Genomic DNA, 16,551 nt, shown 5'->3' with positions numbered 1-16,551 from the left:
TCACTTGCTGCTCTCTTCGGGTTTGTTTGGAACAGACTTCTCAGGATGAACGCCAACAGCCTCATCCCAAGCTTTCCGACAAGTCCGCACAATCCACTCATGCTCCGAGTCATCTGTAGGAGGAAAAAAAACCTGACATTAGTGAGTGTTTTTTTTTTTTTTAGGGGAAATGCGGAGTAAAAGTTTTACGTTTGGCCTGTACGCAGATATACAAACCGTATTTGAAAGGAGCTGTTTTGTTTAAACTCTCTTAAAGCGTTCAAATCAAATCTCTAATAACACGTAGGCTGCATAATTAAACCACAGGTCATTCTGCATGTGAGGCTGCAGCAGTGAAGTGCCATTCAGGTCTCGGGTAAATTTGTCAAATCAAGATAAGCCTCACAATTAAGAGAAAATAACTTCTCAGAGCCACTTCAGACACCAATAAATAATAACCCCAAAAATGGACGCCATTTTTTTAAACCGAAACGACTGCCAGAGGAGCTGAGAATAAACCAGTTTTTCATTGTTAAAACTGAAACGAGTAGCTAATTGCAGGGGAAGTGAGCCGTCTCTGGAGCGCCCGCAGCTGCACGCACTTGAGCAGCACGCGGGCCTCACCCGCAGGTTCCACGGCACGCGGGACTCCTTTTGTACCGAGGAGCAGGTCTGTGGCTCTCCCGAGTGATTGTAGGTAATTGCCAGCGATGGGCGTCAACACTAACAGCCACTTCAAGTATAAAAAAACACCTCCTCCTGCTTTCTTGTCTCTCCTTTCTACCTGTTCTGAGCGCGAGGTCAATTTACCACTTCGGGCACGCGGACAGCTGCCATGCAAACATCTCAACCAGTCTTTGTGACGCAGTTGTTAGCGGAGAAGGTAATTATTGAAGCCTAGCTTACGTCGCTGCGCCATTACGTTCAACTGACCTCAATTAGCCACAAACGACAACTTGTCTTAATGATAACTAGATTGGGATATTTTCCTCTTGAGGTTGTAGCGTGTAATTCAGGATATAAGTCATAGTAATTGGCACAGGTGGCTGCTATATTCTGGAAATTTCCCTCAAAGTACAGAGAGAAAGACATGTTTGAGATTAAAGGTTTTACAATACATTTAACATAAAGACCCACCTAATGAATCTTATGATAATTTCTAACGTAATATTGCAGTTTAACTAATAAAAACAGAAATAAATAAATCAAGCAATATTGTTAATGGTTCTATTAATAAAATTAGGATATTGTCACATTTGTAAGGCATGTTTCAGGGAAAAAAATCCCAGTATCATCACCTTAATATTCAGTGAAGTGCAGCTACTACCACACTTTTTTATGAAACTGTTTTCTGGTTGACAACATCTCAAACCTGCATGGACAACCTGTACACAGGAGAGAGAGAGTGTGGAAGCGATAATGGCACCTTGTTAAAGTCTGTTTACCTTAATCCTTAAAATACACTCAGAGGGGAAAGTGTTTCCTTCCAGGCTAATGGCTGTGAACTAACACACTCACACACATGCACAGAAAAACACACACACCCACATATGAAGACAGACACTGTGGCAATAATAATTAGCGAAAGCAAAAAGCTGTTTTCTTGTATCAAAGGGATGACTGCATTCTGCTCTGTATTAAAAGAAACACTAAATCGATGACTCCCTGTGAGGATGTGACAAACTGTAAACCTGGTCCAGTGACAACCAGCCCTTTTTACATGGTGACACCAAGCTTGACTTATTCAGCTTGGGATCATATGTGCTAATATTATATAATTGTGTGGGTTTCAAGTGGAGGAAATCAAAGTTGCCTTAATTTGAAGCTGAAATAAACATTCATAAATTCATGCTTAAGTCATCTGTCTCCAATTCAGTGCAAACCGAACACCCTTGGTTTTGTTTCCTGATGACATCACAGAAAAACAGCGGGTTTCCTGTTTCTAGCTTTGAAATAGAGATAATGATCTTTGAAAATTATTAATCCATCTGTCACAGATCAAAGGATTAACATGTGAATCCTGGTTTTGTTTTTTGTCTCAAAGATGTTTAAAAAAAATGAGAGTTTCAGGAAAGGCACAGTGAGGATACATTCCACTCCCCAGGGCCCCCCGGGCTGATTTTATCTGTCTGTGAAACACCTCGGCTGGACGGGGACAAAGGGAGGGGCCGCGGTTCGGTCACCAGAGGTGTTTTCCTTGGCCCAGGAATGTTTTCAGTGTGGAGCTCTTTCTGCGCCGAGTTTCAAAGGGAAGCGGTTAGTCCAGAAACAGGAAAGTGCTACAAACAATATGGCAGCACATGGATCCTGCTGCTGCTGCTGCTGCTGCAGAGTGTTGCTGTCTGTTGCCATGAGAGAATATACACAACTGACCATGTGTGTGTTTGTTTTCACCAGAACACGCTCAATCAGTCAGTGGTGGAGATTTGATTGTGCAGATGTGGCCTATGTATCCCGCTCCTCATTCTTTTTAATTACAACTTTATAGAGTGATGCACATGTTTTACGTTTTACCTTCAATCTTAAGTAACAATCTTGATCAGGATACCAAATGAGGTCCAATTATGCGTCTGTGGAAGTTTGTGGACAGGCGGACGCAGAGTTATTTGTTGAGTATGTGATTTGTGTTTCAGATTTAACAGTAATCATCTCATTGTGTCGCAGTCTGTTGGCTTTATTTAAGCCATGCTGGTTGACTGTCACACAGTGACGGGGCAGTAAGTCGAAGCACATGTTTGTTGTAATGACCTCTCGTCACAATAAAAATGAAAATCATTGAACTTTATTTTTTAACAAGCTTTTTTTTTTGCTGTAAAAAGGAACTTAATGAAATTCAGTTCTATTTACTAGTTGAGTTTATCGTGCATTGATCGTGCTTGTGATTTTAATTCAGCAGATGTTCCTTCCTTTTTTTAACAAAGCATCAGAATCAAACTTTGTACCTGTAAGCCATCCTAATTCAATCCAAACCAGATGTAAAACCACATCTGATGCATTGACATTTTGCCTCAAAATACTGCAAAAGTTTAGCGAGCCACATCGGCTGCACAGGCCATCTTTAAAATCAGAGCGCAGCATCCTGTATGCTACTTAACAATGTCTTGTTCTTCCTCTCAGATTCCCTGGTTTACCCACCCGAGAGATGATCTAAGGAGAACCAGCAAAACCTAGTGATTAACTGCAGTCGGAATAAAGTAGAGATTCGTCTCTTACAAAGAAGGTTGGAAAGAACATCATTGAGAAACAAAGGCCCTGAATGCTCCTCAACGCGCAGCCACACACACTCAGAGAGTCCTTTCTTTCCATCGTCTGTGCATTGCATTTTTATACAAATCACCTGTCTGACTAACACACCTGAATAATTTCAAATCATAAACAATAAATCCCCCAAATATAGGTTTGGTTGATGATGTCACTCCATGCCCCTCAAAGGCGGCAAATCCTGTAAATCAGCAACAGCTTAAAGTTGGAATTCTAGATATGAAATAAAGCATGACTATGTAAATAACTGGTATTTCTTATGTTTGATTAAATAAAACAAATGTGTCAGAAAACTTCCTGGTCTTTCCCAAAAACCTCTGAGTAAAGTGAAATGTTCATGCGTGTATGCAGGACTTGCTAGTGTTGATGTGCATTAGTTCCTAAAGCGCACAGGAAGCCATTAAGAGGGTAAGCCAGTCAATTGTTATTATTCTTTGCATTACATTTATTTGGCAAGCACTTTAATCCAAGCTGGGTTTCATGTCTTGCAGTATGGATCACTGTAGAGCTGCAGGGATGTCATGAGGTGGGCGGCTCCCACTTAATAATCCCAAAGGACACACTCACTCTCACCACCTTCCATTCCCTCCTACATTTCTACACGGTGCACCAGCACTTCTGACATATCCCCGCACACACGCAGCTGACAAGAAATCGGTTCTACTCCAGAAATAATCTTTAACCTCTCGGGGAATATTAGCAACAGATCCCATTGTTTTGCTGCATGGCGCTACGCCAAGATGGATTGTTTGTCAGAGTTAGAAACGGTAACTAAGGAGGCCAGGACTTTGCAATAAGCCTGTTTTGGTTTAGCATGATGCGTATTAGCAATAATGTTCAGTTCAAGGGGGGTAAAACTTGAATCATGTGCAGTTTAAACCAGCTCCATACGCATCACTTCTGCGACGTTTCCAGATATGTGTCTCAGCTCTATCTTGTCTTACAGCCAGCAGTTGTGACTACGGCTACATGGGGAGCTCCTTCCTCTTCCCTTGCTGCAGCAAACGTCCCCTCTGGGGAGGGAGGGTCTTCCCTGTGTCCCCTAATCCTTGTGGTCCTCATCCTGGGCGGAAGCCATGAGGCAATAAATTCTGTCTTCACACCCAGTCTGACAAATGTGCCTTCACCTCCCGGGGATTGAGAAATAAATCCACACAGGATACAGGAGCATTCTTCTTGAGGAGTGTACACCAAGACGAGGGGGAGCACACATACAGGATTTAGCTACATATGCAGCATACGTCCCCATATACCTGTACATAAAGGGGAACACATCAATTAAAGAGTTCCTATTTGACCCCATATCTACTAAAATCAAAACAGTCAGAGTACTGCTGGAAAACCCCCTCTTCCTCCCTTGTTCTCTTCCTGTGTGTGTCTTTCAATTAGCTGATCAGTACCAGAGCTATTATGATGATGAACGACCTGCATCAAGGCAAAAACATATTTCTATCCTCCTCAAACACATGCTGATGACATGTGGGGAGGATGTGGATCTCCACATATGTAAATGAGATGTGTGTGCCAGTGGAACTAATCTGTGTTGTGTTGCAAGTAGCTCATCTGAATACAGATATTCTGCCCTTAAGGAGCTTGTTAGTCATACCTTATACTTCTGCCAGGAATCATATCTTGACACATGTCTGCGTTTGTAAGGTTAAAAGAGGTCAATCGAATTCACATGCACACTAGAATAGATTCAGGAATCATCAGATGAGAATCCAGCGCACTGTGCCTGATTCCTTAAAGATGAAAGAAGACAAAAGTAGCGTGATGTGATTGCTTCCTGCTTTTCCGCAAAGTTACAAGACTCCTGCAAGATTGCACAACATTGTCATGCACGGACTTCTGATTAAAGTTGTGTTTATGTACTGTGAAGCACGTGTAAAACACCCTAATGCACTGCAATAACAGAGGACTAAACCTAAGCTAGCTATGTATTCAGAACCTGCAGAGAGTCTGCTGATGTAAAATCACAGGAGACATGACGAGCAGAGGATGTCAGAATTTGGGAATTCCTATCCGGACACCTGACAGACTGCATTCGCTTCAAATCGGGAATTGGAAAAATAGACACTCGCTCAGTGGAAAAATGTGTCTTGAATTTTCCAGTTGTTTTTTTTTTTTTACCAATAACAGAAAGAAAACCTGACCGCAGCAGGCTATGGAAGCGAGCTTATCAGATGACTTGTAGCAATGATCTTCCGTCAGAGAATCCAGGGATAATCCATTTAACATCCCTCCGTAACTTCACTGTTATTAAATCCTTCCCATATGGACAAACTGTATGCGTTCAGAGATGCAGTTTTTATTAAATAGAAAAGATAAAGGCCTTTAAAAAACAATAGGCTACAAAAGCTTTGGCGTGTTTTAGTCAGGCTTTTTTTCACAACTAAGAAATGATTTTACACAGAGCTAGCATCCTGTATAACAAGTCAACAGCAGTGACTCATTCAGGACTTATTCAGCTGATTGTAAGGCTTTTCAGTCTTGAATAATGCTGATGAACAGGCCTGATTCAGTATTAAAATAAATAACACAGTGACATCTTTGATAACAGTAATTCCAACATCTACATTAACAAGGACTGAACTCGTGTTCATCGCTATATATGGAAGCACACAAACAAACCACCAGCTTGGCCATAGCTGCAATTTCATGTTCTCTGTAAATACACTGAAGCAGGCTCTGAAAACATCCTAAATAAAAAGCGGAATGATTCCTGGAACCTTTGAACAATATTGCAAAAAAGCCTGCGCTGCCTATTTTAGGCACTGCATAAATAAATTCAACATTCGGCCATCTATCAACGTCTGGGTGCGTCATTGGACGTGAAAATTTGTACCCCTAATTTGAAATGAAAATGTGTGTTTGCTCTTGACTTTCATCTTTCTAATTTGCTTTGGCAGAACAGGCTAAGATGCCTGGATATTACTCAACACTCAGATGGAGCCAATCTGGCATCAAGTGAGCAGAAACTGAAGAGAAATAGAGGAAAGATTCTGATATGATGTTATAGTTTTGTTGCTTCATATTTGGATTGTGGACTGCAGCAAATAATATCTATTTATTCACCTCACAGTAAGGACATAGTTTGCAGAATATGTCCAGGTTAGAAGCTCTCCAATATTTAGCAGCAAAGGATCACCCTTATGAAAGAAATGGGCCGGTAATATTGAGTGTCGCAGGGCTACAACAGTGAAAATAACAGGATATTTCCTGTCTCACCTGCATTCCTGATGAATCTGCCAGTGTAGGAAGTGATGACTCGGGTATTTGGGTCGTAGAAACCATCTCCACAATCGTAGCATCCATCAGGAAGGACACGTGGCGGATGCAGATCAGTGAGCTGAGATTCTCCTGTATGAACAAAACAAATGTTTAGTATCAAAGGGCAATCTTCCTGTGGTTTACAACGACTTACACAAGGCATTGTTATAAGCTAGAGGAAAGGCTATTGAACTCCAAGTGTGTGTACAAATGTTAGCCTTTTATACTACCTAAAGTCCCCTAAGTGGTGTGTCTAAATCATTTTTTCAGCTTAGCCTTTTTAAATCAGGGAGATGGATTGCAATATTTTAAAGCTAATTGATATTAGGGTGTTTGTCTGCGAGTGGGAAAGAGATGAAACCACTGGAACCCAACCAAATGAGCGAACACATCATGTGTTCCAACCTGCAGGTCTGAGTCCGTTGCACCGTTCGCTGTAGAAGCGCCTGTCGTAACCATCGCAGTAGTCCCAGCCCGTCTCCTGGTACTGCAGGCCGTCAGCAAAGGTAAACGAGCCCTTGAGAGAAAGCAAAACGATAAAACTCACTTTACAATCAAAGTTGCGAATGGCTCAATTCAGACAAATTACAAAAAACAACAACATTCTTTTCCACTAACTTCTACTGTTGTCTCTTTTACTGCTCTGACTCGTGCTCGTCAAAGCAGTAAAAGAAAAACACATTTGAAAAAACTCAATGGAAGGAATAATGCTGCTCAAGAAAATCCTCACTGTTTTCCTGACAGTTTTCCTCGGGGATATTTCTTTGGCAGAAAGTAGCTCTAGTGAAAACTGTTGAAAGCGAGGTCTCGGGGTTATGCTACTATGTATCCCAGACATGGTTTCTTGGATAGATAAGTTGCTGTTGAGGTTTTCAAATGTCGCTCTTCAGTGCTTTAAGCACCACAAAAACTTTTTAAATTATCTTCCATTGTCTTTGGGTAAAGGCAGAAGTCTTAGAGATGGAAATCTCTAAACCTCAGCAGATAAAACCAAAGATGTCTGCACAGATTTATAAACCACTGGAGGAAAGTGGAAAAATGTGCCTTTTGTATTTTGAAGTGACTCTGTGTGTGTTTGTGTGTGTGTGTGTGTGTGTGTGTGTGTGTGTGCTTCTAAGCACTGATACAAAAAAAAAAAAGCATACATCTTACAACATGTTCACTTCGGTTCTAATGATAAATGCAGAAATTATAATTTAAATAATTAAAGGGGAGGATTTCCAATTGGGACTGGTGTAATAACACGTCTTGTCTTCTTTATGGAGCAAACAAATAATTCTTTAGCTACTTAAAAATTTCCCATAAGCCCCTGCATTTAGTGCAGAAAGCACAGTATTAGAACACGTCTGGAATGCAGCCTTGTTAATGTTTTTACTTAAAGATATAATCTCGAAGATTTTCATTTAAATAAATGTCTGTTAAGTCACTATCTATCGCCGAATGAGGTAACACAATGGTGATTGAGCCTATGGCCCACTGATGAAAGCCTTTGCATTTGCAGTATTACAGACTGGGTGTCACAAGCGGTGCCCAGTTAGTGACGCGTTTTCCATCACCCAGCAGTGGTTGGTCTGCCAGAGAGGGTAGGCGGAGCTAAGCAACTGCTTTTCCGGTCTCTGCAAGTGTTGCGAGTGAACAGTAATCAACTATGGCTGAACAAACAAAGAAAAGATTGATGACTACAGATACAACTTCAAAAAGAAGTGAAAATCCAAATAAAAAGAAACAAATACGACGCTTAGATGAAGGCAAACAGTCTAAAAAGGAAAGCGACCGTCAGCGAGGAATATCAAGAGTTACAACCGTAAGGGCCATAGGTGCCGCCAAAGACAACAAAAGATCTTCAAGATTATCACTTTAAAGCTCCTTTGAGGAGTTTTTCGCTGGTTATAAAACAGACTAAAATTAATTCTGATGTCTTTGTATGACCTACAAAAGCAAACAGACCATCAGCGACAAAATTGATTATTTCTATAGAGATATTCTTAATGCCTGAAACTGCTGCCGGGGGGTAGGTGTCAGACGAAGTGATTGACTGCATGCTGCCTTTGTTTACATTTTCCAGGGCAAAAATGTAAAGTGAGTTATGCATATGACTGTTAAAGAAAGCAGGATGAGATTTTTTGTTAAAAACCACCACTTAAGCATGAACAGGACAGAATCAGCAAAGAGATAAGAATTACGGCTTTGTCCACAGGGGGCGCCAGAATCATTACAAACCAAAAGTTCCTAACAGCAGCTTTAAGTCTGCAGTAAAAACTTTTAATTTAATGTTTGTTGTTTTCAGTATCACTATATATCTCTTTTTGAAGTTTAAATATAGCAGAGCATTGAGATTAAATATATGAATGCAACATTTACTCGTAAAACATTTTCTAACACAATATTTTCTACAGTTTCTTATACATTAATTTACTTATTACTTATATTTATTAAAGCGGACTGGGAAAAACCAAGTCTTAGAGTTTAAAGGGAGAGGTGTAAGTACCAGATATTATTTCCAGAGTTTGAATTTCTGACTTTATTGGATGGTTCAGGTCTGTTTTCAATGGAAACCGTTTGTCAAGGCCTGGCATGGATGCAGGTGCAGTGTAGCCTGGCCGAGTTTAGTCATGGCTTAGAGCTGCTATCATTTCAAATGAACCGCAGCTCAAATGATGATAATAATTGGGAGTGATCGCTGTTGTGGCAAAAGCCCGTGAAAAATTGAGCATCAGAGCAGGAGAGGGTGTAGTTTCATGCAGGGAAAAAGAGAGAAACCTAATAACTGCCCCAATATTGCTGAGTGATTGCTAAAAGACACCAGATGTAATATCAGCTATAACCAATATGAAACACACAGAGTCATAAAGGTGGATGCATATATTCTGACATGCATGCAGGAACATGCCTACATACACGCAACAGATCACCTGTTTAGCTTTGCCGTTTTCCCAGGTGGCCTCATATTTACTTCCATTTGGAAAGTGTAGCACTCCTTTGCCATGGAACATCCCGTCTTTCATTTCTCCCACATACTTAGTCTCTGTGGGAAAGGTGTACTCTCCTTCTCCATCCATTCTGAATGCGAGAAAAGTCACACAGCTTGAATCAGTGGGATTTACTTACTTTTATCTTGTTATCTTTGGGATCATAAAACATACATATTCAATTACCTGCCATTTTTTCGGCCTCCTTTGTAACTACTTTCCCCGATATCCATTCTTTTCAAAATAATGGGAAAAAGCGTAAAATCATGGGTTTAATATCGACTGGGCAGCAAAATAGCAATGGCTCAGTGTACAGTCACCATGGCAACGTGGCAACACAGAGTCAAACCAGAAGCTACAACTTAAATTGTGAATTGAATTGTCAGCATAAAACGCCATGGGTCGTTCGTCGCCGTTTTGTCATTTCAAAAGTTTAAAAATAAAACGTAGTAAATCAATTAACTTCAGACTTTATAGCCCTTTAATTGCGCATGCGTCAGTGGCACCGGCTGTGGTCGCTCTACCGGCTGCGTCATCAGAACGCGCCTCCCGGCTGACAGCAGCAGGCGCAGTAAACTGACCTTCTACGCGGCCTCGTCGCTCGTCCTAGAGACGAGGACCTTGAATGTTTTTCAGCAACGGTTTTTGATTCTCTGCGTTTGTTTTATTGTACATACTCACAACCATGCCAACGCTGGAGGTTCCTACTCTGCAGGAGCTGAGTGTGGATGAGGTGAGCATCGGTTATTGTTTAACAATGAATATCATAGCCAGATAGAACATGCTTGCTAACAGCTACATGCTAGCTGCTGTTTGGTAGAAGATATCCATTCTTAGCAGTTTACTGGTTTCGGAGTGATGAAACTAAGCGAGACATACGTTGACTCCACATCCACCGGCAAATAGTTTTGAATGGAATTAAAGGGTGTGATTATTCTGGCGTTGTGATATCCGTCTTAACAAAATTAAATATCGATAGAGGAATCACAACATGTAGGATATCATCGTTTAAGTTTAAACGCTGTCTTTATAGTTCATATTACTTCCTTCATTTACCTCTGCAGTGACAGTAACTACACATTAGCTGCCACTAAAACCAGTTTATGTCAGCAGTAGTGTTATTTGGCACACTGAACTTGTCCTTGGTGTTAGCTGGCATAAGCTTGTGTCTTTCCAAAGCAAATATGTAAGCATCAATAAGCTCATTATCGAAATGCGTTCAGGTACTAGTTTTATTCTTAAAGTAGTAGCCTAATTTGAGTGTTTTTACATAATGCCTTCACCTCATAATACCAACTTGGTACCTTTGTGTGTTTGTTTGTTTATTTGTTTGGTTTTTTTATATTTCAAGTACACCTGTTTTTGTACTGCTTTTAGAAATTATGCAGGAAAACATCTAAGTATATCAATTATAATTTATGTTATTCACACATGCTCAATATTGATTGTGTGTTAGACTAGTATTTGCTTTAATGATATTTGTGAAACAATCCACGCAGTGGTAACACTCCTGTAGTTGATTATTCAAGGAATGGCAAAAAGTAAACCAAAGATAAAAAGTTGTGTTCCAAGAAAGAGCTTTGACCTCATAGATGCCTCCTAACAATCCATTTTTATTGTGTCTTTTAAGTACACAAGTTTCGTGTTCATTATGTTTCTCTCTCTTCACTTTAAATTGATCCCCAACATTTAATAAAACAAAATATTTCGCCCCTTTTAATGGAGCAAAAGTGTGTCAGGCATCACAAACATTATCATCGCCTGTACCACAAAATTAATGTTATTATAGCTTGGTTAATATATTACTTGGTAGTTAATTCTCATTGTTTACAAGTGTCTACCTCTGTCTTTTTCCAGGTCAATGTGTCATCTGCAGTTCTGAAGGCTGCTGCTCACCATTATGGCTCCCAGTGTGACAAACCCAACAAGGAGTTCATGCTCTGCCGTTGGGAGGAAAAAGACCCCAGGAAGTGTCTAGAAGAAGGAAGGAAAGTTAACGAGTGTGCACTCAACTTCTTCAGGTAACTCACATCTGGGTTTACAATATTTCTGATGCTAAATACTGCTGTTGTAAGTCGACACGACGTCTGAAACAACCATCCAAGAAGAGGTTACAAATTGTGTTTTTTTTAACAATAGAAACATTAAGGTCAGAACTTATTTGTTCTAAGAGGAAGGATGTCAAAGTCTTGCCGTTATTAAAAATAAATCCATGCGGTCAGCAGAGAGAGAAAAATTTGGGGTGAAGGTGAGTGACCATATGCATAGAAGAAGAGTGGGGTGCAAGATAACCTGTTGATTCTGGTCCAGACTTAGAAGAGTTGTTTATAATACATTAATCTGAAATGACTCTCCATGAACAATTTCTACTGAATGCACTAAACTATTGGCTCTGAGAATGAATGGAAATGTTGCATATAGTGCTCTTAATATACCAAAGTGTATCTTAATAATGGGAACACCTGAGTGACAACTAAAAGGTTTTTGAACACAAGAAGAAGGGCTTTTCTTCATGCATGAACACTCTAGTCATCGGGGTATCTAAGGACAGAACCAGACATTTATCAGTGTGATTGTTAAGCATGGTAAAGGGATGTACGGATCCAATGTCTTCATCCCCAATGCTACACAAAACCTGGGCTTTGAGTATTAGTGGTAGACAAAGTACAAAACTTCATCACTTGAGTCAAAGTATAGATACTCCTGGTCAAATATTACTTCAATACAAGTGAAAGTTGCTCAGTCAAATTATTACTTAAGTTAAAGCGCTGGAGTACTTGCTTTTAAAAATACTTAAGTATTCAATCTACTTTTTTTGTAGGCCGTGATGAAGTTTGTGCGCGGTAAACGGAGAACATTTAAAAAGATACGAATCATTCTTCATTTAAAAAACCTCAACCATGGGCTAAAGATATGGCCGTGGGTGCTCAGGTGGTGAATCGTCTTCCTTCTCTGCCGTTGCCGTCGTTACCAGCACTAAATGAACTGCTTGATGTGAGTGACGTTTGCTCTGCGTTTGCTCTACGTTCAACCATGGAGACGCGTGAGGTACAGGTACGGCAACACCACTTAGACAAACCGCACGCAAAACTACACGAACACAGTTTAATGTCTTTCGGATTTTAGAAAAGAAGAGAAAATTCATCAGCTGACTTCAGAGCAAAAGAAGCGAGTAACGAGAACATTCATAGAAATGAGTCAAAAGTACAATATTTGTCTTTCAAATGTAGTGGAGTAAAAGTGACAATACTCAAGTAAAGTACAGATACTCAAAACTTCGTTACCCCTGGTTTTAGACAATACGAAGAACCAATCCAATTTCAGTGTTTAAGTTATAAGCTGTATTCCTCTGTGTAGACCTCGGTCATTCTTGTATGTGTATGGCAACATCAGGCTTGGCTTAAACATGGCTTTCCCCTCAAAAAAAAACAACAACTTGCAGGTTGTTCAGGAATTTAAATGTCAGTTTTAAACAATGCAAGTGCATAAAATGATAAACAAAATGTAAACCACGAAGAACAAATAAGCCACAAACTAGTGCAAAGTTTAAGTTGGTTATGTTATTATTTTACAATGCAACTGGAACTCCTCAAAACATTGGCTATGCAGATACTGCACGTAGCTGTACAACTCCATGCAGATGGGGTAGCTCTCTCCTTCTTTCATCCAGTATGGCATGATTGTCATGATACCTGATCCAGCTATTGCATCAGTGCATCACAATATAAGACAACCCCTGCACTTTTTATAAGAGTTTGTGCTTTATGAGATAAAAGAGTGGATTGTAAAGGAAGTAAAAATAGCCACAACACATTACTGGTCTAACTTTGATCACATTCGCCTCTCTGGGAGGATGCTGATGTCGCATAAGCTATTTACCATCATGAAAGTCAGTTTTGTTAGAGTACTTGTCTTACAGCTGAGGGTATTTTGGGGTAATTGGTATCTTGTCAAATAAATATTTTACCCACAATGATTAGCCCCTGATGCAAATTCTTGGTAAACGCTTGTTATCTTGAAGTTGTGATTCATAAAACATGATGTTGAAAACATTTTAATATTGTTTGTTTGTGCTCCTTTAAAAAAAAAAAACTTAATGAGGACTAGAAACGGGGCTTGTTAACTTTTAACACAAATAAGGTACAGAGGCTATTGTGTCTGTGAACTTGCCCTTGGGGGCTATTTTAGGAAGTGGTCTGGGGTTTGTCACTCCTAACTGCTGCGTCTGTGTTTACTGAACGTGTTAGACCGAGCTTTGGTTGCCCATCCAGCAACTGAGGTGCTTTTGTGTGTGTTTCAAACAGATTGTGTTTCTGGACCTCTAATTCTCACGCTGACACAAACAACCAGCACGCTCGCCCCAAAGATAAACTGAGACGCATTGTGAAAAAGCAACACCTGTAATTATTCTAATGAGGAGAGATTTGAGCAAAGCTGTAATTACAGCCGGGACCTGGTTTGATTCTGAGGCGCTTGTGGCAACTGCCAGACACCTTTTAGGGAAACTTAATTGAAATGACCTGTTCGGATACTTCTGTTTATGGGAACATCAGAAAACTTTTGACTGCGTATTTTAAGTTCATATAATAAACTGTTAAAAAATTAAGTATTTCAGCTCCTGGGATTTTTAAATGTTGGCTCTATTTCCTCTCACTATTTCAAAGAGGAAGAATTCCAGCTCTTGCATACACAACCGATTTCTCTGTCCAATTTAATCTTGCTCTTGAATATTTCATTTGCACCTTGCAGGCAAATCAAGGGAAACTGTGCCGAGTCCTTCACCGAGTACTGGACCTGTCTGGATTACTCCAACTTGACGGAGCTGCGCCGGTGCCGCACACAGCAGCAGGCCTTCGACAGCTGCGTCCTTGATAAGCTCGGGTGGGAGAGACCTGAGCTGGGAGACCTGTCTAAGGTGAGGCTTGTGACGGAGCGACTGTGCGTTCACAATGTGTGCTGCTCGGTTGATGGGCTCTATTCTTGCTGATTGTGGGCTGTGCAAGAGGCTTTGATTGCATCTGCATAGAAGTCTCACTCAGCTGCGGCTTTGAGTAGAAAAATCATGTTTTTTTTGTTGCTTTTCTTTCATTAAATGTTTAAGGGGCTTTTATAACTTGCTAGCAAGCACTAATAGGGCAGCAGCAATCAAAATAAGACAAATCTTGACAATAGCATTTTGGACGTATATTTCTGTAGTCTTTCAACAGACACTTCAGAATATTTGAATCAACTCTCTGACCATTTTGCGGTCACAGGGCAGAACTGCTAATCATGGATTTAAGTCAGAGGAGCAAGGAGACAAAAGATCAGAAATCTGAATTCAGATTACAATGAAAAATGTCCTTGGTTGAGTTTCTCTCGTTGCTGAGCTCCCGAAAAATAAAGAATTTAGTTTGAGATGGAAGTACATTTTGAAAGGTGTTAAAGTTATAATCTTGAAGTTCTCTGTTTCGTTCAATTTGGCAGCACCTTATGGCGATAAAAGGCAGTTGCGGGCGCAAACGTCCCAGATAAGCAGACGTCCACGGTTGGCTCTCGTTGTAACTCTTGATTTTCCTCGCTGACGGTCGCTTTCCTTTTTAGACTGTTTGCCTTCATCTGAGCGTCGAATTTGTTTCTTTTTCTTTGGATTTTCCCTTATTTTTGAAGTTGTATCTGTAGTCATCCATCTTTTCTTTATTTGTTCAGCCATAGTAGATTACTGTTTACTCGCAACACTTGCAGAGACCGGAAAAGCAGCCGCTTAGCTCCGCCTCCCCTCTCTGGCAGACCAACCACTGCTGGCTGATGGAAAACACGTCACTAACTGGGCGCTGCTTGTGATTTTTTTTTTTCGTGAATGTCGCCGCAAACACCCAGTCTGTAATAACACTATATACTGCAAAAGCAAAGGCTTTCATCAGTACGCCATAGGCTCAATCACCATTGTGTTAGCTCATTCGGCGATAGATGGTGACTTAACAGACATTTATTTAAATGAATATCTTTGAGATTATATCTTGAAGAGGAGAGAGCCTTACATGTTCAGGCTAAGAAATATAGAGAAACAAGCATGTAAGGGACAGAGGAAGAGAATGAACCCAGAAGTCATACAGAAACAGCCAAGGAGGGAAGAAGCAGGGGAGAGGATGTGAGATCAGGTGGCTTAAGAAATACAGAGACAATGTAAGTCATGATGTAAGGGAGGGTATGCAAGAGTTAGAGGGGAATAGAGAGGAGAAATTTCATTTGTCAGGTTTCATGTCCGCTCTATTAATTTAAAGCTCAAGACGAATCAAGCCCCTTTTAAATGTTGCATCACTTAGACTGAACAGTGTGCTAAAATGCCCCTGCATGTCTGCAAATTATGTCACTGATGTTCCTTCTCCTTCGTAGGTGACCAAAGTGTCGACCCCCCGGCCGATCCCTGACAACCCCTACCACTCAAGGCCCCGTCCTGAGCCCAACCCGGCCATCGAGGGTAAACTTGAGCCTGCCAAACACGGCAGCAGGTTATTCTTCTGGACCTGGTGAGGCTGCTCCAGAAAGTCAGTCACCTTCCAAAGCCATGAGCTCTGTCCAAAACCAGTTCGACCACTTGGGTGTAAACTTTCATGTGCGCACAGGAGCATTAAGGAGGCCGGCTTCATCGCCTTTCTGTAAAGTCTGAGGGTTGTTTTTTTTGGGCAGGGCTCATGTGCTAACAGTCTCTTCATCAGCCATACCTCCAGCATCATCAAACAGCTTGATTAGGGAGGGAAGGATGGATGATTGTGTGAACAAAGTCCATAAATCCATACAGCCTTCCTGACCACTTCTGTAAATGTAACGAGTGAACAAATGCAACATACTGTTATTATTGTTGTCAAATAATAAAAAAATAAATTATACTTCTGGATTTTTATGTCTTTATTTACATCCATCAAAGTCTTCAAGCAGTTTCTTCTATATCAGCAAAGTGTTGGCAACACCAGCGTGTTTGCACATCTGTGTTTTGTCAGCGTGCGTATTGTCAGACTGATGGAGGCTGAGGTCAGAGGTCAAGGTCGAGGGTCACTACCTGCAGCCAGAGAGAGCTGCTTCTGCTTCCTCC

General features: G+C 40.7%; 2 protein-coding genes across 2 annotated transcripts; one reads left to right on the top strand and one right to left on the bottom strand.

Annotated features, from left to right (window-relative positions):
• Window positions 1–9,712, bottom strand: morn5 (MORN repeat containing 5). Its single transcript, XM_069673909.1, has 5 exons — window positions 9,666–9,712; window positions 9,423–9,570; window positions 6,916–7,027; window positions 6,469–6,600; window positions 1–113 (listed from the first exon to the last, which is right to left on the bottom strand). Exons 1-5 carry the CDS (start codon window positions 9,710–9,712, stop codon window positions 1–3), a joined length of 552 nt encoding a protein of 183 aa, XP_069530010.1.
• Window positions 9,713–10,036: 324 nt separating this feature from the next.
• On the top strand, window positions 10,037–16,348 carry ndufa8 (NADH:ubiquinone oxidoreductase subunit A8). Its single transcript, XM_069673579.1, has 4 exons — window positions 10,037–10,212; window positions 11,337–11,500; window positions 14,229–14,394; window positions 15,855–16,348. Exons 1-4 carry the CDS (start codon window positions 10,165–10,167, stop codon window positions 15,990–15,992), a joined length of 516 nt encoding a protein of 171 aa, XP_069529680.1. The 5' UTR covers window positions 10,037–10,164; the 3' UTR covers window positions 15,993–16,348.
• Window positions 16,349–16,551: the final 203 nt, after the last annotated feature.

The sequence above is a fragment of the Semicossyphus pulcher genome, unplaced genomic scaffold (assembly GCF_022749685.1).
Source record: "Semicossyphus pulcher isolate SPU_LCO1_2020_fin unplaced genomic scaffold, fSemPul1.0.p SCAF_22, whole genome shotgun sequence".
In the NCBI taxonomy this organism is placed as follows: Eukaryota; Metazoa; Chordata; class Actinopteri; order Labriformes; family Labridae; genus Semicossyphus; species Semicossyphus pulcher.
The sequence above is the reverse complement of the archived record's forward strand: the minus strand, read 5'-3'. Positions and strand labels throughout refer to the sequence as shown.